This window comes from Grus americana, chromosome 16 (assembly GCF_028858705.1).
Source record: "Grus americana isolate bGruAme1 chromosome 16, bGruAme1.mat, whole genome shotgun sequence".
NCBI classification, from domain to species: domain Eukaryota; kingdom Metazoa; phylum Chordata; class Aves; order Gruiformes; family Gruidae; genus Grus; species Grus americana.
Genome location: NC_072867.1, coordinates 11,923,970 through 11,949,403, shown reverse-complemented (window position 1 = coordinate 11,949,403; position 25,434 = coordinate 11,923,970). Strand labels below are relative to the sequence as shown.

The window sequence follows — 25,434 nt, the reverse complement described above, 5'->3', positions numbered from 1 at the left end:
TGTCCTGAGAAACATGAAACGCACAGAATGGTCTCATGCTACCTGCAAATGAGAAAGTCAAGTAAAATTTACAGTTCAGAGAGGCAAAACACCAAAAGCTTTGGGAAGGGCTAATTTAATACATCTGTCATATGCAATTACACAGTCAACTGTAATCCAAAACATCTATTTTTTTTTTCCCTCTTCAGACATAAAAGAGCCAATTGCCCAGGCTCAGAATTAAACATCTGTTTCACAAAACAAAGATATTAACCTCCAAGTTTTTTTATGAACCAATAAAATTCAATCATTCAGCACTACTCAGTAACAGTTGTTTTCTCCATTACACAAATTGCTACAGCCAATTCCTCAGCATAAACCGCTACAGTGATTGAATTTTAAAGGTAGTGGGTGGGCTGTTATTAATACAGGGATACAGATGCTTCTTTTACTTATTAAAAAAGGTTTTGCTGCTGTTTCTGTTATTGGAAACATAGATGAAACTAAGTATTTAGACATGATAATCAAGTATAGCAAAAGAAACAAACATAAGTAGTAGCTTTATATTTTGGAAAACATGCAAATCATGTTTCCATATTAATTACAAGGCTTTTAAAAGGTATAACAATTATTTCATTGTTTTAACTCCTAATCATCCTTAGTACATACAAACCATTCACAAATAAAGCAGGAAGCAGTCCAAACCATGACTTCTATGCTTTCAAATAAACCTTCATAATTTTGAAAATAAAAACTACAATCCTTACTCAATGGATTTTAGCCAGGCTCTTCAGCACCAAAAAGAACAGTGAGTTTCCTAAGAGTAGGCCAAATTCCGACTCAAGTACTACAATATAAATCCAAAGTGGTGGAATGGCATCTAGAGCCATCCAGTCTACTCAGGCTATGCCCATTCTCTTCTCACACCTGTGGTGGTTTATTGCCCCGGGGTGCTGAAGACAGCCTAGTGCATTCTTGGTTCTAGCTGGTGTTTCAAAACCTGGTCTCTTCCTGATGCTGTTTTGTTGCAGAACACATTACCTATTTCAGTCTGGAGACACAGGAATACCAAGCTTCTCTTCCTTCAAAATTTCCCTAGACATCAAACTAATGAAGTATAAACAGTTGTAACATGTTCTTCAACAACTCAGCTCAGCAAAAACAGCAACCAAAGGTAATATTTAATGTAACAACAGCAAACACAAGACTAGCAAATAAGCTTTAACACAAGCTGAAACCTTCATAAATCAAACTATTTTGAACTTTGTAGTAGGTTGCAGATCTGAAATTCTCCTAATTTAAGAATATTAGAAATAAAAACACTGTGAAAAAGGAAACATATAACTCACACTTGTTTAATCTTGTGACATATTATGCCACAAGGAATTTGCTTGCATAAGCAATGTTCAAATAAAGAAAGCTTTCCCTGGAGGTTTTAACTAAAATATACACAGCACATTAGTTGATATTTCCACTGATTGCTAAGCTGTCCAAACAGAGATTTGACAGTAAAAACACATATTCAGCTTCTCAACCTTTCAGGAATTACATGAACATAGATTTATACCAAAATGCCAAAAGGACACCACCATTGGAAATTGTTCTGCAATGTGAGTGGGTCAGCGCCTAAACAATACACCTGGCAACAATATTTCTCTGGCCTAAGCCTGTTTATCATGGAGGGCAGTGTAAATTTTGAAGCCTGATAAGTTACTGCAAATGAGAAGATGGAAAGTCTGGAATGACTCTGTTAAACCATCAGAATTAATCTATACCGCTTTCTAAGTGGAAACAGCATCTTCTCTTCTCCAAAGGGTCAAGGATTGATTCTATTTCAAAACACGTAATTACAGTGCTTTTCTGTTAGTTCTTCTGTTGAAGAAATTCAGTTTCTTAGACATTTTCCAAAAATATATCTGGCATGTCTAAAATTGTATCTATAGTATATTTAAACAGGCATTATGTTAGCTATCTCAAATTTCCCTAGTAACCCTTAAATTAAGGTGATGTAGACACAAAATGAAAAGTAAATTTGAATCTAAACGTATCTCTACATCTTCTTATACTCATGCCATAATAGACTACTGCAGAAAAGTACCAATTAGCTCCTCAAAAGTATATAGGAATTAACGGTCCTTAAAACTACATGCATATTCCAGAAATCAAAAATGCAGGAAAGTAGTTTAATCCAACAGAGAGAAAAGGGAGGAGGATTCTAGAAAATCTGTACTCTAGTCCCAAATCTCTTCCTTCTTTTGGATAAAAGATGATGTAAAATTCCTTTGTAAAGTGGTTTGAAATCACCTGATCAAAACCACCATGGAAGAGTAAGGCACTATTCCATTGATTTATAAATTTTTAGCATTAAACCTCCTCTTTTACATTAGCATAACCCAAAACTAATTCCAGTAAAAGGTGTGCTTCCTTTTTGTGTCACAGTAACAAAAAAATACGGCCTTACTGTATAAGAGGGGTGACTCCTACTGGCTTCAGTCGGCCAGTATTCTAGAGTCTTTGTGAGCATCTTCTAACATAAAAAAGAGTAGGTAACACAAAGGAAATCTCTTGAGAAAAACTGACAGCTGCATTTCCTCCTGAATATCTTTACCTCATCAAAACAGAAGCAAAGTATTTGACCAAAATATGAACTTTCATCAGGAAATATTAGACCAGGCCTCCAGAAAGTCTGTGTATTTTAATAGGACCATTAGATAGTTTTCTCCTCAAATCTTCCAACTTATCAAAAGGTTAGAATTTGAGGCCAGATTCCTTTGAGAAGAAAAATAAATCTACAAGAATAGTTACAGAGACATCTCATGGATTAAAGGTTAGATAAAAAGCCAACAGGTCAGAAATACCTCTCTTCCTCCTATTTCTCCACAATACTATCTAATTAGATTGAATGCCTTTTTATTTCATTCAGTGCAGAGAATTTCTGAAATCCCACTTTAATCAAGCCTGAGTCCTACTACTCCTTTGAGGCACCATTTTCTTCACAGCCATAAACTTCAGCTAAGGTTGTGTTAATTTTACACTCTTCTTTCCCCCCCTTGAATTAATAATGACTAAAGTCTAATAGTATTCCAGTGTCTCATCTACTCTTTATTAAAACACTTAATTTCTGTTTTCTTTAAATAGTCTCCTTTATGCCAAGATCTCTCTCATATCTTACTGAAAAAAAGATGACATTTAGAATAGATGAGCACTATGAGGATGTTGAGGAGGGTGTCAGACACTAGGAATATAGCTCCATGTTCTAATCGATTGTCTCCAACCACAAGCAGGTGTTCACATACGTAGTTTAAAGAAGGTTGGGTTTCTTTTTGTAATAATAGAATATTGGATATGTTGCAGAACAGCTGCAAATGTGGAATTGTTGGTTTTTCATCCACTTGTAATTTCTCAGTTTATGCATCCACTGTAAGCTCTTAGGTCTGCACAACTTTGAAGTCAGGAGAATCCTACCTCCCTGTACTGATCACAGTATAAATAGCATGAGTGAGACATCCGGAAGGAACTTTGATACATGAAACCCCAAAGAAGTTGTGGCTATGGATGCAGATGGCTATCTATAGACACAGTTCCTCTCTAAAATCAACAATAACCATCATGGTATCAAAGAAAACCATATATGCTTTTTTAGGGCTAGATCATGCTGATGTGGATTCAGAGGAAGAGAAACAATTTCATATGTTATCTCAGTTAGGGACTGTACTCAACTCCAAGGGGAAGATAAGGGCTAAGTAAGGGTTTTAATGGGAAATAACTACCCAGAAAAACCACCATGGCACTATTTTCCACCATACCAGAAAAGGTGGCCAGACAAGGAGATCTTTTGGTTCTAATGTACTATACAATCAGTGTTTTGCCCTGCTTAAAAGCCTTAGGTCTTTGGCATGCTTGTTTCTTGAAGGTAAAAACAAGAGTGATTACAAAGCTGTTTAGTTTAGATTACTCCTGCAGATGCTATAGCAACAAGACCCCAATGTAGCTGGAGAAACCACTTTGAGGATCTGTACATCTCACAGTCTGTTTTCACACTCAAGGACTGCTCTGGAGGAGGTAATCCAGCAGGTGCTCCAGCAATACCATTCCAGAGGAGCCCAGGAATCATGCAAAAGTAGACATGATTTGTTCATTAAAATAAAACTGAGGGCCAAGTTATGATTTTAATTGTGGCTGCATAACCCCAGAGATGATAGGAGGTTGAAATCGGTCTAAATATAATTAATTGTAATCCAAATAATGTTACAGCTATTTACACAATAGCTGTATCTGGCTAAAAAAGGGACTAGTCTGTATAAAGTCCTACTTGTCAGTGTCACAGAGGGCTTGGATATGAGCTGATTTTGCTGCATTAGAAAGGCATCAATACTGGGCACTAAAGATATCTTAACCTAGCAGAGAAGGGCCTTTATCAAGGCAAAACAGGACCTGTTTAACTGAAAATCAGAAAAAATTCAAACTGGAAAGCACATGCTTTTAATTATCAAGGTGATGATCAACAGGAACAAGCTCTGCCTCTTTAAAGGTGAGCAAAACAAGAGTGGGTCTGAATTTGTGTGCTCCTTTTAAAATGTGCAATACTAGACTCAGTACAAAGTAAAACAATGAATAAAATCTAATTGCATGTTTGACATTATAAATGGAGAGACTAGATGGCCTTATAGGCCACTCTGTCCATAAAAATCAATAAAGGCATAAATTTGATTAGGAGATATAAGCCTTTAACTCCAGACAATAATGTCACTCACGCACCTGTATGTATCCAGGGCAGGAAAACAAAACCAGAAACCTAACAAAACCACATCCAGCTACATTAATATACTGTGAGGAGGCTATGAAGGTGTTATGTTTTATTCCAAAAACAGTAGCTAAATTAATGTGTCTCAGCATCATTTTCTTCTCCCACTTTTTTTCAGCTCCTCCCTCCCCACAGATAGATAAATAAAACAGAGGTCTTTGTCATGGTAACTATGGAGTTACTTTGACAAGCAGCCTCCCAAGGAGAATTGCCTCTGAACAAGATGCCCACTAGATATTCCAAGGAAAATCACAAGGGAAACAAATATTGAATAATTCTGGTGTTTTAAATCATGTCTCAGTAGCCAATGTCTCTGAAGTGGTATATAATCAGCTGACCTGCCTGCAGCTTGTAAGAACATACAAAAAATATAGCAGCCTGTAAGTTTCTTAATAGAAAAAAGATTTTTTTAAAAAACTGGAAGTTTGGTCAGCTTGGAAACATGTCTGATTTAACAGAATGCTCTGAATATTATCAGAAAGCAAAATGAAGAAGACTAAGTACATCCCTACTTCTAGGACCATCGCCCTGCAGAAAGTGGATATCCTAATAAGTGGATATCAGGATATTAACCAGCTCTGAAACAATGTAACAAGAACTTGATTTTTGGATATAGCCTGTCCCATGCATACAAGAAGCATGAAAGCTTTATTTGGGAATGGCAAGAACTATCTTGCAAGACAGCAGTCATCTCTGTAATCTTGGGAAAAGGAGAATGCAGTTCAATTCTCTGACCAATGAAAGTCTTAAGAACAATCCAATCAATGTGATTCTGCTTGGAAAGGACATCAGGACTTGCTGATGTTCAGTCCCTTTACATTGCCTCACAGAAGCCAGGAAAAGGGAGGGCTGATTTGGCATACACATGGCTTCACCCCACCCTCCTGAAATTTCTAATCTTCTAATCCAATTTTATACTTCTAATACTAAACTCCTGCTGCAGACAGGACTTCCACCACATTTCCTCAGATTTTTTTCATAATCTCATCAATATCGCTATTAAGAGGTATTTTCTTCCATTTCAGGTTAAGACACTCAATACAACATCTAGTATTTCTCTTGCTTTAAGAATTTTAAAGGGATATAAATTTATTCTAGTGTTTCATTTTAACTTTTGTTTTTCTTCCCACATCTTCAAAATCTCAAGTGTGCCAAGCTGAGGGGTACAGGACATGAAGGAATACTTAACTCTCCACAAGAGTCATCAAAAAAATATTACTGGAAGAAACTTCTTGCAGGTAACAGGAGTAACATGAGCTTGTAATATAAGGGATAAGAGATACAAGCTGAGGCCTCAAAAATTAGCTGTTTGTCAACGTTAATACCGTTCAGATTAGCAATTCACTGCTGTAAGGAGATTTTGATTAGTATTCATACAAAAATCTGAGCATTATAATAGCGGCCCTAGCTGGTGGTGCTATACAGACATTCCTCCAGACAGACAGCATGGGGAGCTTGGAAAACATCCAGTCTGATGGACAAACGTTTGGCTGCTTGCACCCTGTTGATAAGTGTGGTTTTGTAGATGATGGTAGGGAGGCTGGCTCATAGTCTCTGATCATAGCTCATTAGATTCCTCATAGACTTGAGGAACCTCTGCACTTCATAAAGTTGACAGACTAATGGCTAATGGACTCGCCCATCCGTTCTTCATTGAATTCATATCGTTAACACATTGCTCCACCTTTTCCAAAACAAGAAAGAGCTTGCAGCATCAACAATGCACCGCGCAGTGACTTATGACAGGACTGAGATAACAAATTAAGAAGGTACAGACACTGGACACAATCAGCAGCTATGCAAAAGCTAAACAAGTCTTCAAGTATTGTATCTATTCCAAGTACTCACCTTAAAATTTGGGTACTTTTTGTATATAATAATGCAAGATTTACTAGCCCATGTTAGCTGTTATCCTACTATATCTTTCAATTATGAACAGTCAGTTTCTTCCATCCTGTGCATTTTGTGGGTGTTCCTGTTGAGTAAGACTTTGCAAAGTATGACCAAAGTATGCTGTCCTAAAGCAACAAAACATTTTATTTTAATGGGATTTTTCTACTTGGTGAATTCTAGCAGAAGAACTGGACTTGTCACTTAACCGAAGCAGAGCATGCACGTAACTTCATTCATATGATATTTCAAAATCATATAATGGACAATGCACTTATTTGGTTTTATTTCTATCCACTCCAACTCATTTTTCAAGAACAATGGGAGGAAGAAGTCTTGGGCATACTGAAATCAATGACTGAATTTATAGATCTAGAATTTTATCTTACTGTCCTGGTTTTGGCTGGGATAGAGTTAATTTTCTTTCTAGTAGCTGGTATAGTGCTGTGGTTTGGATTTAGCACAAGAATAATGTTGATCGCACACCAATAGTTTTACTTGTTGCTAGGTAGTTCTGGTGTCTACACCAAGTCAAGGAATTTGCAGCTTCCCAGGCCCTGCCAGGTGCAGAAGAAGCTGGGAGAGCACAGCCAGGACAGCTGACCCAGACTGGCCAGAGGGACATTCCCTGCCATAGAACATCATGCTCAGGATATACCTGGGGAAGTGAGCTGGGAGGTGGGATCACTGCTTGGAAACAGACTGGGCATCAGGGGTTTTTTGTTTCCTTCTGCATGTGGCAAGCAATTGCATTTGTGCATCACTTGTATTATTGTTATTATTCTCTTCCTTTGTTATCCTATTAAACCATCTTTATCTCAACCCATGAGGGGTTTTTTTTTCCATTCTTCTCCCCCTCTCCCTGGGGAGAGAGGGAGCAAGCAGCTGTGTGGTGCTCAGTTACCGGCTGGGGCTAAACCATGGCTCTTGCGTATTGTACTCTGTACAAGAAAACATGAAAATAGCACCTGTCTTCAGAGAGTCATCAGAAGGCATCAGGAAAGCCCCCAAAACCTTCAGAGTGTCATCATACATTTTAAGATTATATTAGGCTGTTACATTCAGAGGAAGTGCCCTTTCATTTCTCCAGTCCCTCATCCAGACTTTGTAGTAAGAACACTGACTCTTGTAGAAAAGTTCTGTCATCCATTCAAGTCTTTCAGCAAAACTCAGACTTGGCTCTAACATCTGAAAATGTGATAACTCTAGAACTAGTTCAAGACTGCTTTAAAACTATCTTAAGTCCTATATTTTGGACATTACGAGTTTGGAGCAAATTGTGGACTTTAAGGTATTAGTGACTGATTTGATAGTGACTATGAATTTCAAGACAAAAATTCTGCCAGCAGAAAACAACACGGTGAAATTGAATACATATAGTGGAACAGAAATTCAGAATTAAAAACAAAAGTATGCTGCTATTTACAATTAAAACATTCATATAATTTCAAATTACTCCCGGGTTTTCATATACTGGCATCCTACTGTACTGCCTGGTTTTGTCTCCTATTTTCAGGCATTTAAAATTTGTATCCAAAAGTGGCTTATATATCTTAACAGCTCACTGCATTTCTTAGAGATCAGGCTGAAGAGAAAAATGCAGAATAAAATAGCAAAACAGAGGCTGCACTTCTTTCTTAGCTTTAAGTCAAAGAATTGCCTAAATAGAATTGTTAAGTATGAGATCGGTCCCTTCTCTAAATGTAGGAAATTCAAGCCAAAATTTAAAAGACCTCTTCATCAACTTTTGTTGTAATATTAATAATTCTTAATACCACATCAGCATCCTTAAACGCCAGCCAAGATTCTGTGCACTGAGCTGGGAGCTGTACTAAAGTTTTCAAGAGTCAAGACCTAGATTTTCTAGTGTTCCGCTCCCCTCACGTGTGGGAAGGTTCACAAGCATTCAGCATTCACCACTTCCCTCTGTGACATTTCTGGATGGACTTTCAAGAAAGCACATGTCAATGTTGAGACTGACTGAAAATCTCTCCACTCGTTTTAGTGGGTAAATCTGAAATCAAATGCTTCTAAAAATCTAGCCACCATCTACAGAGTGAAGAAATATAATATCTAAACAGATGTACTAATGCAATTTTGTTATCTTAAAAGAAAGAAAAAATCAACCAAGATAAGAACAGTTCATGCCTCACATATTTGCTAAATATTGTATATTTCCATATTTTATTTTAATTATGTGTAAACAAAAGAGATTTTAATTAAAAAGGTGGCAGCCACCATAAACCAGAATTGGAAAGCAAAAAGCCTTAAGCAGTTCTTTCAAGGACTTCACAATGTCTGACAATTTTAATCTATTAGCTATCTTTCTGCCCATAGAGATCACGATTAGACAGTAAACTTGCCCTTTCAATTCACTCAAAGCTTCAATCTGTTCCATCTGTGCTCTCTGAACCTTTCATTTCCAATAGGTTCAGGCTAATTCAGAGCAGCCAGGGAGGCTGACAAGCTCTACCTTTCTTTCACATCCTCAGGGCTACATGCTGACATGTTAAAAAGAATTTAGAAATAAATATAATACCACCTCTTTCACACAACAAAATAATTTATTTGAATTCCATTAAGGAAGCACACAGGTATAATTAGGAATTGGCCCATGACTCAAACAGCCATTTGCCCCCATGCTGGTCTCACCATTCCACTGTAATAAAATAAAACACTCCTGTGAGCTTACAGACTTTGACCTAAAAGCTGGATGCCTTAAGAATCAAGGAGGACATTTTTTTTTTTTTTTAAAAAAAAGTAACTCTGATGCAGATTAGTAAGCATTTGTAAGAGCCCTTACATCATGATACACACAAACTAATAGCAGCGGTACTTGTGACAGATTTACAATTCCCAGATGGCATTTGTCTACTAGTAAGTACATTCTGGCAGTGGAGGAGAAAACAGGGGTCGGAAACAGGAAGCCTACGCAAGATATGATGAGCCATTAAGATCTACCAATTTAGTCACAGCACTAGTACATAAGGAAAGAAAAAACCCCAAGTGACTAAGAAATGGGAACTGCCTGGGTGACAGGCAGATGTGAAAGATCTCATACAATAGTAGTCTGTAATGCTTAGTACAGAACTGAAAGCCAAAGAGAAAATGCTAGGCTGGCCCAGATCCATCATTATGAAAGGGGGACACTCAGCTTTTTGGAAACAGTTGCAATAGGAGCCATTGGCTGATAATGACCACAGCTATGTGACCAGGGCAAGGAAATAAAATCCAAATTTCTTCCTGGAAACTCCTGTCTCTTACGTCTTCATTCATCACCATACTGCAGCTTCTATTATCACTGCTATGGAATTCAGCTACTCAGAATTAGTTCAGCTGGATTAAGACTATAAAGAAGTTTCCAAAGTCTTTCAACTCACTCAAGATACTCAGCATATAGGTAAATAGCGTCCACTTCAGGCTGGAGTATCCAAATCCAAAAGTGTAAAGTACAGTGATCACCACATTATCAACAGTGGAACACTTTCCTTCCCCTTCAAAAATTTCAACCAAGCCATGAAAAAGGAATTTACTGAGAGAAAACTGGAACTGATAGTATTTGTTATCTAATATTATCATACCTTTGTCTCACTTGCATGGCTTTACCTTGGTCATCATGAAATGTTTCTATTATACTTTTATTTCAAAAGTGTTGCTGTTTCATAAATGGAATGGGATATTATTTTGGTAAGGCTTATCAGCTGAAAATACCATCCATGCTCATTTTCAGATCAGATTCAGCCTAGTAAAGAACAATTACAAAATTTTCTTCTGACGGCTTACAACCTAGATTTAAGTGAACAAAATTCAACACCCAAAACACAGGAAAGCACCACTGTTCAATGTGCTAGCACTATACCTGTAAAATACTTTTTTTTTAATTTCCAGAAAAGGTCTGTCATAACTGTTTCTACAGCCAAATTACAAAAATTCTGCACATTTCTCCTGTAAAGCTAGACCTTGACTCCAAAAGACTTATTGTTCCTTGCTATGCTTTCACAGCACTTAGCAGTTTTCACTGCAATATATAATACTATGTCATTTCATTATTTCTTTCTCTTAAGTTGCATGGTATCTATAGTCCCACATAATGCATTATTTCTCTGGTACCAGCACATTTGATGACTACTTGTCCAGGGCAGAAGGCAAGTTCTATTGTGAGAGCTGTGCAATCTACTTCAATTGAAAAGGAAACAAAAAACTTTCCAATATCACCTTTTGCCAGCAGGTCGAGGAAGGACACCAAGGGTATTTGCAAAGTGTGAGAGCTTCCATTATGCAAAGAAAAGAATGTTGAGAAAAACCCTTTACTAGTGGAAAGAGGTGAGAATTAAGCAGCCCACATGAATGAGAAAATATTTTATTGCAAAAACAAAAGGAGCTATTTTCAACCACTGAATATAAAGAAGTAACTGAGGACCAGTTATTTTAGTTTTCTTTTCAGCTGGATGAAATAAAGTACAAACCATTTCACATGAGATTATTATGAAGACAAGGAGGGGAAAAAAAAAAAAAATCTATCTTGGCTGTTTGTGATGTGAATTTATCATAGGCAAAATTAAGATTTATTTATACCATGAAAAGTTATGGTATTTCAGTATTTGTTTTAGTCTGAAACTAAAGTTAAAACTTCAGTTCCCCCCCCCCAAGGATGTTCCACTGGTTTAAAAATTCCAGAGCATTTCACTTGTTTTGCTGAACAGAGCAAAGTTTCTTTTCCAGTTTTTCAGTATTAGACAGCATGGTAGATGCCCAATTCCCCATTCCCCTGTATCAGCTAAGTTCTTTAGCCAGAATAGATCTGCAAGGAGCACTTAGAGTGATCTTCAGAACCACCTCAGAAAAAACAGCTCTGACCCCCAGCCATTTTGTGTAGAAGGGATTGCATCCTCTTAGTTCAAACTGCTTTAACTAATGTGAGGGCAATTTTGTAGTTTGGTAGGATACCAGTTTTATAAAATAAGGTCAAATATATGCGTAACTTGCCCGTGAGCTATGGTATAGGCATGTATGAGGGAGCGTGAAGACATTAGAACCTCCTGGGACCATTCTGGTGATAAGCATTGTGCACATACTATCTACCTGAAGCAGGCCACAGAGCACAGGAAGCAGATATTCTGATTTTCTTTATTATGTGGTCTTCACAATCCCATTCTTCACTATCAGTTCTTACTCTGCAGAGTAATAGCACAGAATGGAATAGAGAGTTTGATCTTTATTTCTTCTTGTCTTCCAGTTTTTATTAATTTCTTCTTGCTTGCCCTCAATCTTAGTTTTCTGAGCTCCTAGTCTAGGTTTCCAATTATTTTCTGGTAATTCCTACAGGTTAGTACTACAAGTTCAAAGACATCTCAGAATCTAAGACTATATAGTCCTTTTTCCTCCATGATTCCTTCTGTTCATCTCAGTGCTAAAAACAAGACTTGGACTTGCAATTTGAAGAAAAACAGTGATGACACTCATCTATAATTAAGGAGGCAAGAGAAAGTGCAAGAACTATGGAGGAATTCATTTACTGAGTGTCCAAGAGAAACATTTATTCAGTCATTGGAGAAGAAAATGAAGAGGTACCAGAAAGCAGCATTTGCAAAGGACAAGTCAGATTTAGACCAGGACAAATACAATAGATCAGCTATTCCTAAGACAGATGTCAAAGCAGCATAAAACGTCACTGAAACTGCTACAATAATTCCATAGGCTCCAGATGAGATTTTGATAGGACCCGTCTGTCAGAAGGAGATAAAAACAAGTGTGATAATGTATAGTTTTGCTGACAAATTGATCAAACTGGCAGCAAACATCTGCAACAAGTCAAAGACCATACCCAAGAAGCTGAGGGAATGGTGCAGTGTCACCACAGATATGAAGACTAAGATGGCTATTATTCTCAGGTTGAAAACACACATGAGAATGTATTTATTAGGAAAAAAGTGATACACTTTAGCACTCCATAGTATGAACTGAAACACTAGCAGAATCCTGTTACACCAAATAACATCCTGTAATGCTCTCTCTGCCTTTTTTGGGGGGGGGGGGGGGGGGATTTTGCTTTGTCCCTTGATCTTCACTGTCTCCAAACAGCCTTCCAGACAGAAGCTGTAGGCCATAAAGACCTAAGGTTTGACAGAGCAAATTACCCAAGAGATTATCTTATGACCTACTGCAACAGCTGAAATCATCCAAGGTCTGTGGACACCTGCCCCCTGCACCTGACAGCAGTTACTATCAGGACATGTCTGGGAGGGATCTTTGAATTCACTGTTCCTGATTTAGACTGCCAAAGCCCAGATTTGTTAGCACTGCAAATATGCTGCCAAATTCATGGTTCTTTTCTGAAGCTGCTGAAAAGAGAACAGTTGAAAAGAATCTCTTCATGAACCATCCTTTTTATTATTATTGGTGCAATGTGACTATTTGATGAGAACCTATAATACATACTAAGACATTCTAAACATCAAGGCTATAAATACCATAACAAAGGTCTGCTATATATAGTATTCTCACTTACAAGCATTTCTCTTTTTTGAGGGTCTTATCCAAACCACATGTATAATTCTGATAGGAATAGACAAAAGGATGAAAGAAGCATATGACTGCATAGAAATAGAAAGAAAACAAACAAATAAATGCTTCAACAGTGATTATTGTACCATTACTCTGATCTATTGCTACTCAGATAAAGAGTCTAAATAAAAAGACACGGCTGATGCCAGTATGTGTTTTAAACTACTGCAGCAGAAACAGCAGGGAACATTTACAGCAATATCCACAGTTATGATAGGACAAAGGGGGAAAAGGTAACAGCAGCAGCAAACAACTGTGTAAGGATCACAGATCTTAGGTATTTACCTTAGTTAGCATTTCATCCCTTACACAAATGAAGCATTAAGCAAAGAGAAAGGAGCACTGACATACCACTCAATATCAGCATGCTGGGTAGTGTTTGAGAAATACCATTTTAATTCTCAAGGGAATTCACAGTGATATTCACTTTATATTTTTTCTAATCTGAAATTGGATCCATTAAATTCAGTCTGAGTTCTGGACGTTGAGAATCTGGGTGATTTCAAAAGACAACAAGTCCAAAGAAATATATAAGGACGTAAACATGAGAACATAAAGGGAACCTGCACTTGGATGCAGTATTGCTAAGATGGTCCACAGGCTTTCAACCAAACTAGCCAGAAAATATAAGAAAATCTGCTAACAGCAAAGGTTCACATAACTTGAAAACTTCATATGTGCAGCTCTGCTGTTGACCATTTATTAAACAGTGATGGAACAGTCTGTTTCTTCAGCTGCAAAGAAGGGATATTGCCAGTTTTCTCTACAAATGGTACCACCATGTGCGTATTCCACAGGTTAAAAAGCTAAATGTCTTTATTGCACAAAAGGTTCCAAAGCTAATGAATGGTTCTCTTATATGAGGGCATTGCACATCTTGGAATATACTGAAAAACTGCCTTAGCCTCATGGTCTATTCACTCAAAATGCCATAGTAGCACAGATGATTGTTTTTCTTGTGGTCCTCAGCTACAGTTATTCTGGAGTAAGTGGGCAGCTAAAAATAGAGATTCAAATATCTTGTACTGGTTCCCTACACAGACCTACAAAACAGGACTAGCACTGTATAGGGCATAGAGAAGACAAAAGAAACCCATGCTTCAGATATAAGCCTTCATCTCTGCTGGAGGTCAAATTCCTTATAATTTAGAAAAAAACTTAAAGACTAAAAATAGGATTGTATCTGATTCTCTGTGTGTTCTTATCAAGTCAGCTTGGAAGTTCAGAGAAACCCATTTGTTTTGACTGTTTCAATTTTTATGTCCCATCAATAACAGAAGATATTAGCCAACAGTTTCTTTCACCAGTCCATCTCATCACCACTGCTACCCACTATGTTTGCAACCTACTAACATGAAGGAGCTTAAAATAAACCCCAAAGACTTGAAGAGGCAGAGAAGGAATTAAGTATTTTTTAAGATCTATACCATCTGCCAAAAAAAAGAAAAAAAACAAAACCACAAACATTTTTTCATTTTAAGTGGTTTGTTACATTATTAATATATTCAAAATCTTTGATTTAATAGTTTAGTAACATGGATTATAACAGCAAAATATAAAAACATCTTTTTATAAGAAGCTTTTTACGTTCCCTTTATCATGTTGCTGTTTGAAAAGGTTTAGATAGCTTATTAATTGTAACATCATGGGATAGGATCTACTTAAGCTCTTAGAATTTTTTTAACCACACAGATGCTTTCATTGCATCTTTTTATCCCCCCCTTACCTTACTCCTCTTCTCTATTCTTACAGGCCTCCGAGTTGTTCATCTTGTCTAGCAATCAGGACAATAAGAATGCCACATTCCAATTTCTAACTCAACCACTAGTAACTAATTATTTTTACGTGGTAAAATGTACATTCTCATCTGAGAAGTGTTATAAGTGAAGAAGTGTTATATTTGCTATATAAACAGCAAATAAAACAGGTCCTGCTCTGAACAACTTGTATTCTGAGTAGACAAGACAGTTTAAAAGGGAAAGCAGAGAACTAAAGTGATTTTCCAAGGGCTACAGAAAGCCAATGGGTACCCTGACTCCTAAGTCACCATCGTGAACCACTACATTCCCCAGCTTTCATAAAGAAGAGAACTCAACAAGGTAAAGTGATTGCATTTCTGTAAAAGTATAATAATACCTGACTAGAGAATGGGACAGGAAATAATGTTTTATAAGGTTATTTTTTAAAAAAATAAGCTAGTACTATTAGAAGACCATTCCAAGCTATCAGTCATTTTCCTATTTTAAAGTCTATCAAATAGAGATATTTCTGCCTCTGCAAAATATCAGACAGTATGTAATCCTAAATTTTTTTTGAGAAGCCAATGTTCATGGATAGCTTTTCTGAAGAGATTTTGTTTATTTTTAAAAATACAGAGCATGCTGTCAGGGTGTAGTACAGGCTGGCTCAGTGGAAACCCATTAAAACCACTTTACTGGGCAGATGGTGTCAAAGAGTCAGAAGTATATAACAGAATCCTACTGTGCACAAGTGTTCAGTATGCAAGAAATCATCTCTTATCAGACAACTGCTGCAGGGGACACAGTCAACCACAAAGGAGAGATCAGAGCACAGCTAAAGTCATAATAGCCTTACAACTGTTTGCCCAATAATATGGAAAAGGATATGGAATAACAGAACCTTAACCAATAAACCCTGAGTAAACAAGGGAAAAAAATCTATTGAGATCATCATACCAAGCTTTGGAAAGCTACATATTGCTTTTATTGTTATTCACTGAAGGTGTAACTGCTCTTTGTCATTAAGAGGGATACCACAACTCAGACTAAAATAAGATTTGAGAAGTGTCCACTAATTTTGGATCCCCATCTTTTCACACACTGATTTACAGGATTACTGTAAGATTTCTAAGAACAGGTACAAAGAAACTCTGGAAATAGCAGCCTTGCCACTATAATCTAGAAGATGACAAATTTCGATTAGTCATATATCAGATGTGCACTAGTACACTAGTAGATGAGACACTCCTTTTGCATATGTTCCTTTTCCATTCTCTTCTACAGAAGGTAAGCCAAGTTTTTCTAGTGTTTACATGAGCCAAATTCTGTAGGCAAGCTTAACACCTAACAAGACACCTAACTCAGAGCTAAATAGATTAGAGACAGTAAAAATTAGTGTAAATGGAACAGATTAGTGAAAACTCTAAAAGTATTCATCATATGCTGCTTACAAAGTAACAAAGTGTGGTAATAAACTTACTGAGTATGTATGTACCTCTTACCTCGGCTGGGCAGAATCAGGATTACTCAATTCTGCATCAAGTCCCATATTGTTGACCACATAATGATATCCTTCAACTCAAGAGGTACAGGCTTGTGAACTTGAGCAAATGAGATCCTATTTCTGAAAACATGCTAAAGATGACAGGAGGGTAACTGCTAATACATCATGGGTTTACACATTTATTACACTGGGAAGTTTAGTCAGACCTGAATAGTTCCATGAGTAGTAGCTCAAAAGACAATCCACTGAAACAACATCAAGACCTCCTTCACAGCAGGAAAACCTGACAATACACCCTATATTGCTAAGAGCAATGTAGGAAGTTAAATGTAGGAATTTACCATCCATAGACAAGAAAACTAACTACCCAATGTGTACTACCAAATTAAAATTAACCAAGTGAGACCAATTAAGACAGTGATGCAAAACTCTGAAGCATAAATACAGATATTTTAATTGTATGCACATGCAAGTCACTACTATTTTCTTATCTTGAACACAAATGGAATGAACAACCATGGCTCAGTAGAAAGTGGAGAATACATTTACATGCTAATCCAGGATCTTTGGTGAGGGGATTGAAGACTAAGTGGTATTGTTTCCTTTCTTATATTATGGATTGGATTAACATTCAGAGACACTATTGGGTAGTTATCTCTACCAACTTTGGATTCCTCTTCTTGTACAATGAATTTACATGAAGTATACTGAAGACAAAGTGTACACTTTTAAAGATATAACTAAAAAGCAAGTAAATTATGTTGAGGGTCAACAAAATTCAAGGTTCTGAGATCATTTAGCATTTGATGAGACTAAGTTCTCCAACTCTGGGGATTGTTTCAGCATGTAAGACATGAAGCCTCATCTGTGTATCTGGACATCTGCCTTGCTCCTCAGCAAGAGGTCTGCAGACTGCCTTCTCAACAGTCTGCCTACCTTGAAAGCAAATAGATCAAAAAGTATGCTGTAGAGCATCCTGGTTCAGCTGGAAAGGATACTTCTGTTGCTTCTTAGTCTATCTTGTAAATTGTATATGCTGAGAATAAAGAGTGTGTTGACATCTTTGCACCCTTCTGATTGGTGTGCATTTTCCTGCTACTTTTTCCAACATAACTAATTTATTTTGCCTTTTTTTTTTAATAGGACCTGTTATTCAATACCCTTCCCCCTTCTCATGTTTTACAGTCTACAAGGTAATTTTTACATGTGGTTTTATTTTGCTTGCTCTAGCTGCAAAACTGCAGTCTAATGAGGCCCAATGCATTCCACCAAGGATAAGAACTATTAAGATTAAAAGACACTATTAGCAGAAAAGCAAATTAGTATAAAAAGGTATTGAATAAATTAAGGCTGGAAAACAGTTACTAACTATTATGATAGCAAATTTCTGGAACACATCCAAACCATCTTACACAAAATTTTGACAAAATCTTTATTTACAAATAAAGACCCAAATAACTAAGCAAACCAAATCAATTCAAAGTAACTTTAAAAACAGAGCTAGATGGGCCTGTGAAAAGGTGAAGTGACTGTAGGAAAAGGGAAGAGGCCTTTTATTTTGTAAATTTGGGGAAATGCGACATCAGCGTAAATGTATCGACTACCAACCATTTCTACATAGCCTGTAGAAGAAACAGAAATGTGGGCATCTTGCTGAGAAACTTTCAGGGAGACAATTGTCTGCAACACAGAAAGCTCCCTCCAGAAACCTTTCTGGAAATCTTAATTAAAAACACAAGACCGAGTGTGTAAGAACAAACATCCTCTGAGTACAGCGGAAGCCTTTTAGGAAGTTAATTGACCCTACAGTGCAGATACTGTTAAGTGACTGGCAGACTACTCCTACATTGCTTCACTGAACCTCTACTCACTGTTGATTTAAGTGAACCTATGCTGCAGTGAATTAGAAACACTCACACCATCAGTGATTGTGTCTGAAGTATTGAGGCAATACCAAACAGTTCAGAGAAATACTTTAAATTACTGCAGTTAATCTTATACAGTGGTTTTTCTCTATTCTTTTAAGGACAAGAGCCATCTAACTTTTTGAAAGAAATCCAGACGGTCTTACACAGTATTGTCAGAGATCTTTGTTTACAACCAAACACAAATTGGGATGCACTCTGAAAGCATCCTTGTTACTTCTATTTCATCCCTTTGGTTTTTTTTTTTTTAGCTTGAATGCATAAGGTTTTTGGCACTGGTTTCACAATACTGCTCAGATGTTCTATGACTCACCACTGCTGTGCAGGCCACACAGCTGAAAAATACCACTCCAGAAAACTCTGTCTACACTCTGAATTAAAGCCCACTAAAGGCAATGAAACCCTGTGTACTGACTGTAATGGACTTTGGATTATACCCACCATGGATCAATAGATGGATATAATATATCGCAGAGCTGGAAGTTCTATCATCCTCTAGGTCAAGTTTAAGTCACACTAGTAAAGTAGAAAGCAGGAGCTGGCATGGGTACTACATAGGCTGTACCTCTTTGGAGGATGAAAACTTTCAATCCGTTACCTCTGTGGGGCAATCAGACTAACACCCTACACTGGAATTAAGTCTATTCAATAAAAAAAGAAATCAAGGACATGAAGACAATCCTCATTCTACAGTTAATTTTGCCCCATGGAGGAGAGGGAAGTAGCCTAACATCCTCAAATATGTACTTTAAATCTGCTTATAATAATTAGTGTTATCTAAATGTCTCTGAACTATTTAAAATCCACTTCATTTTGAACTGCCATTAATAATGCAACAGGCAATATTACCAACACTGGTAAAAATCAAGTAATTTAATGTAACACTTTATAAGCCAAACCTGTGATGAATCTCAGCTGCCTCTTCAGCTTTTCTGCAATCAATCTGTCTGGAGTCATGTTTATGTATCCTAGGACCTGTGACAGACTGCCACTAGGCTTGGCATCCACAACAACCTCAGGAGGCTGATTTAATGCAAATGCAGCATGAAAAATCATATTATCTTTTGATTCTCTCTTTTATTAAATAAAGCTGATCTTTATTGAATAAAGCTGCTTTTATTAATATCTAAAACATTGGTTGGTGTCATAGAACCCGCCAGTCCTATGGAACTAATAAAAGACAGAAGTAAAAAAAAATGAGAACATTACAGGGAAATATTAGAAACCAAATCACATTAAGCCAGTATTGCAGCTGACAAATAAAACATGGGTCTAGCTGTAGAATTTTTTAGGTTAGTCTGAATTTATTATTTTTGCTGAAAGAAAGGAAACCAGAATGGGGCTTCTCCCAGAAGTACATTGTGGCAAGAAACACAATAAGAACAAAAAAGTGCAACTTAGTTTCCCCTTCTCTTGTAAAATGTCTCAAATAACTGTATGTTCAATGCAGCTGGAACAAAGTACAAAAACTATGGTTTTGTGGGAACAGCTTGAACCTTAAGCTAGAAACATTTCCTTTCTCTTTTGGGTTTCTGCACATTGGCTAAGCTTACCAGAAAAAAAACCTCCTACTGACCACACCTGTACTTTATGCTCATCTAAGTAGTGGTCATCTGAAGTCAGCATGCAGTAAGTTTTCTATACTTAACAGTTGCATAGCTAGAGTAACAGATGTCTATGATGACTCTGTCCACAAGAAATATCAGCACTCTTTCTTTGAGAAAAAGAATGTCCCTCATCATCACAATCAAAATCTGTTGACATGAACTGAAATTCAACCCTGAATTCCTGTTTTGTCACCACCAAGAAGAGGAAAAAAAAGAATATATCATAAATCAAATAAAATAATCTTCAATTTTAATTGCATGTACAGTCCTAATTTTCCATTACTCTGGAACACTGGTAGTATATTGGTAATGAACTCCAAAGTAGTGCTGAAACACAGCTTGTTGCATTCCTCAGCTTTTCATTTTCCATGTTTCTACTTATATTAAGTCCACAATACACTTCAGTGTCAGTGGAAGATCTGCACATAAAGATCTTCAGGAATGGCCCACAGCCTTCTGAAAGATGGCATATAACTACCAAGCTCAGCTGTGTAGTTCTTTATACACCACTACCCTCACTGAAGCCAGTGGATGCACAAGGGAGATTAAAGTGAAGGAAAGTGGCTTTCCTGTACAACTGCAATTCACAATGATATAAACCACTGAAATAAGTGAAGTATTTCAGCAATTATTGTGGACAGAATGACATATTCTGATACTAAGCATCATCATGGAATCAGTAAAATTGTGCAGAGAAAGCCAAAAATAGAGTTTGTCCATAGCAAGACAAGAAAATCTACAGTACAAGATTCAATGGAAATCAAGAGGGTTCAAAGAATACTGTAACATGGATAATCCCAAAGGAAACAGAGGCTATTTAAATCCCAGTACTTCTCTACTATAATATAACCAAAACTAAATGTTTGGGAGATTTCCCCGCACACACTTTCCTACAATAGAAGACTGGCATCACTGCAAATGTACTATCCACATCTCCAACCTATGGGGAACACTCTTGGGGGTATACAAGGCAATCCTGCCTAATGCAGTTGTCAAGCATCCACATTTACAAAAAATGAGAGAAAAAGAAAATCAAAACAGCAGCTATGTGGCCTGAGATCTCATTAGAAAGTGACTTTCAGGAAGATTTCTGCTCAGGATGACAGACAACACCACGCAATGCTTGGCGGAACACAGGCAGAAAAAGTCACTAAAACATTCCCTTGTTTTGTTACTGAAGGCCCAAAATTTGAAATCAGGTTTTTTTAATCTGACTAACATTCATAATGTAAAAGGCTCCTCAATCTTAAGTCTCATAATATACATCCTGAAATTGTTTAGTGTCTTACAGGGAATGTTCAGCTCATTTTAGACTTAAGCCAAGAATGGAACCTGGTGTTCAAGAAAACTATTAAAATTTTTATTCTGCTCTAATAAAGCTAATGAGAGGATTTCCCCTTAAACAAGAGAATAAAATGCCCACATTATTGTGCCTGTTGTATCAGTCTGTTTTCATTAATGTCAGCTGGACTTGGTTATTTTTTAATTGAAGATTTCTGAAGAATTCTTTTCCATAGTGGATATCAAATAGCAAGATACCCAACTGATTGAAGGAAAGCATTGGCTCCTTCAGACTGTCTCAAGAAAACTCCTAGTTGAAGACAAAGCTGTGAAACATAACTACCCCCATAACTACAGTTACATAGCCTTATAACATCTGTCCTTTGTCTATATATATGTACACACACACACATATAATTAGAATGAAAATATATTAAAATACTTTCATTATGTAATCAGTGAGAAATTGTTCTGATAAGAACATGAAGCTCCTTATTGAAAACAACATTTCATTTCTCCAGCTAGAGTTATTTTCTGCATTCACAAGATAAAAGCAAAGCAAAACTGCAATAGTCTTTCTCAAGTCTTCAACATTATTACCTGAATGATTTGGAAACTGTGCAGTAAAAAAGGTGCGTTGCCATGGTTCTGAGTAATCAGCAACAGACCTATACATAATAGACAGCTGATTGCTGTTGCATGTTAAAAGATTTTTTTATCTCTTTAGGGAAACTTTGTCATCATGTCATAAATGAGAGAGTTTTTTTATTAGCAACAGAAAGCCATCAAAGAAACATGCCCTGTAGTAGTAATCAAGTCTGATTATTTTTTTGGTTTTCATCTTCTTATGGGGAGAGGAGGAATCAATCTTTTACATTGTCAAGTTTATACTGTAAATCTCTGGAACACTCTGGTCTTTTCAGAGTATACTAAAGCATAGTAGTACAGCTGGAGTCTGTTACCAAGTATGGAAATAGACAATTACATTAGATATATGTATTACTAAACAGCAAAGAGTCCCAGCAATCACACAGTAGTATATTGGATATCTGAAGTGCAAAATAAATAGCCCAGTAATTCTAATAGGATCTTGTGTATCTGGTTTCAAGACATACCAGATGTAATGAGACTTCACAGTCACAATACACAGAAAAATACCTCTCGTCAGTTTATATAGCATTTTTTTCCACCTAGGAGATCTCCTTTCTAAGTCCAGTTTTCTGCCTATGTTTACCTTTCAAAGGAGACATAAATAACATTTAAGAATAGAATCATATACGAATGTTATAATTGCTGATCTAGCAATAAAACAAACACTGTACTCTGTAGGACTGAAATGCCACTTAGACTCCAACCTTGGAATAAGCTGCAATCTCAGTCAAACACTATGTTAATGCAGTGTTAAGGCTGCAAACTGAAACACACCAAAAATAAGAGATGAAAAATTTAACATTCTTACTGCATTGTTAGCCTATCCGAAGTACTGATATTGCTTATAATAAAATACATAATTTACAACCTAGCTGGGAAATCAAAAGCTACTGGTGTGCAATGTGAATGAAGCAATCTTTTGAAGAGGCTCAGACTTCCAATCCCTGCTGCTAATGCATTTCCAATTGCAACTTTAAAACTGTACTTATGTAGGCACTGCATTTAGGCAACATTTGAGGAGACCTAATTTTGTTCCTTTCTTTTTTAACCTGTTCTAAGGAAAAAAAAGAAAGAAGTGAATTTGATACATGGAACCACCACAGAAATACATAGCTGTGTATTTTGCCTTCTGTCAGTAAGTTCACTTCTGGATACAAAGTGATTAGTAAAAATAGCTCACTTAGGAAAAAAGAAAAGTGCTGATATCTGGAAGCATAAAGAAAGAGGTGTTAAGAATAGCTAATACTTTTTTTTTAAATACTGATGTTTATAAGCAGAACTCTTTATCAGTATGTTTGCAAAATCATAGATCAAATGCATATGCTATTATTCCTCTCTGAAGACTAACCACGTGTGAACTTTAATTTTGTTTTCCTGCCAAAATACAGCTGTTCATGTGCAATATCTTCTCAGTAGAAACGTGTATTTCTCCTAATTTGTATTCCACAGGAACACTCAGAATCATCTAAATTAAGTACTACAAAAATATATTCACCTTTTGGCGGAGACCATCGATGAAAACTTTACGTTCAAAGGAGTATTTAAGTGTACACAAAATGTGTGCATTGTCTATATACTGGTTTTCTGATTCTTTCTGTAAACACACTTGAGGGCAATAAGAAGATATCACTGAGTCATCTGAAGTCATGCTGTCAGGACATTCAAAGTCTATTCAGCATGCAGAATATCAGACACCTGGTTCAGGCTCTCAGCACAGCTTTTGTATGTTTCAGCAAGCATGTATTTCTTTGGTCCAGTAAAACATTGTCAGCCAGTCTGAAATACAGGATTTTTAACTTAAATTACACAGAAGATAACAGTGGGGCAGCTAACTCCAATAGCTTGTACCCCTGAAGATTCCAAATTTCCAGATAACAAACCCTTTGCAACCCAAAGCTGGTTGTATACCAGCTCAGCTCATCACCAGCATCTACTACATTATCAAAAAGTACAACAGGCAGGTAACAAATGCCTCAGTAAATGGGTAGACTGTTTGTTAGTCAACCAAGAAAAAAATCCTGCCACTCCAGATTTTCTATCGTGATATCTTTGGTTTTGACTAGCACATGACTCCCCCCCAAGTCTTTCAGTCATGAATTGTGGGCATCTACATTCGAGGCATTACAGAGAGAGGGGACAGAGGCTCTGTATGCAAAATGAACATGAAAGAAGATCCAGGAAAACAGACACAAGAGATTGAGCCTTACCTTTGGAAAAAACTGCTGCCAGGCTCAAGAGGAGAGGTGACAACAGATGCCCCATATTGCTAATCCCAGAAGTGCACATCCTGGGGTTTGTGGAGAAGTTAGGGCTCAGTTTCACACACTTTGTAGTCAAAATAAAAAACGGTCAACTGGAAAGGCTGCATTTTCAGAAAAGGTCATCTGGAGAGCGCAAAAGGCATTTCCTCCGGAGAGAGGACTTACTTCTTTAGCTTTAACCCTTCCCTTTCCTCCCTCCTTTCTTCAGAACAGATGATGCTGTAAAAGAAAAACCCCTCTCCTCTCAATAAATAAATAGGAAACAGTTCTGGTTAAAAATCTCAGTAACGAACCTCAGTTGCTTGAGGCTGGCAGGCAGCCCCCTACCCCAGAACACCCCCGAACCGGCAGGGTCAGGCGCGCTGGGCAGGGGCTGAGGGGCTCGGCGCCGCGCACCCCACCTCCGCGGGCGGACACCCGCTGCTGCCCCGCACTTCACAGAGCCACTGCCCGCATCCCGGTGGAAAAGCACGTCCGCTCCCCGGGCGTCACCAAAGTTTTCCTTTAGGTGATGCTGATCAGCCCAAAAATCATCCAGACACGGAGACAGGGGGTTTGTTGTTGCGCCTTTTTTTTTTTTCTTTAAGTTCTCTATTTCCTCATTGACTTGTTTGACTTTCTGCAAGAGAGGGAGGGGGCGAGCGCGGCTCCCTCCAGAAGGTCATTGCCACAGATGCGCTCACTGCTCTCGGGGCCGGCGGGCGCAGCGGCCGCGGCCGGTGGGGACCTGCCGCCCCAGCGGATGCTGCTCGGCTTGAGACCGCACCGGGATGCCGGCCCCGGCCCGCCCGCCGGCCCGCCTCCTCCGGCCCCGGCCCATCCTTCGGGTGCCGCGGTTGCTATTTACAGGGAGGCAGAGATTTAAGCCGGGAGGTGTCGCGAAAGATAACAAAAAGAGGAGGGAAACAAATAAATAAATAAGCACACGACCCAAGCCCCGCCTCGCACCAGGCAGCCCAGCAGCCCCAATCCCCGGGCAGCGAGGCGCGGAGCAGGGCGGAGCGGGGCGGGGCTGCCTGGCCCCGGCGCCCCCCCGCCCCCGGCCGCGGAGGGAGGCAGCACCGCCGCTCCCAGGAGCTGGTGCCCGGCGGTGGCTCACCCTCCGCAGGGCAGGGGAGAGGCGGCTCTGTGCAGAGAGGCATCCCTGGCGGCGCCGGTCCTGGGGGAACGCAGCGGCTCGGTGCCGGGGTGCCACAGCCAGCCCCCCCCCCCCCCCAAGCCCGCTTCCA

At 38.1% G+C, this 25,434-nt stretch overlaps 1 protein-coding gene across 1 annotated transcript in view; it reads right to left on the bottom strand.

The window, feature by feature from the left end:
- Nucleotides 1-25,095, bottom strand: part of TMEM132D (transmembrane protein 132D) — a 267,820-nt gene extending 242,725 nt beyond the window's left edge. Inside the window, exon 1 of the mRNA XM_054844296.1 lies at nucleotides 24,152-25,095. Within this exon, the coding sequence (XP_054700271.1) occupies nucleotides 24,152-24,230 (79 nt within the window). The 5' untranslated portion in view covers nucleotides 24,231-25,095. The remainder of the gene's footprint in view (nucleotides 1-24,151) is intronic.
- Between the last annotated feature and the right edge of the window lie 339 nt (nucleotides 25,096-25,434).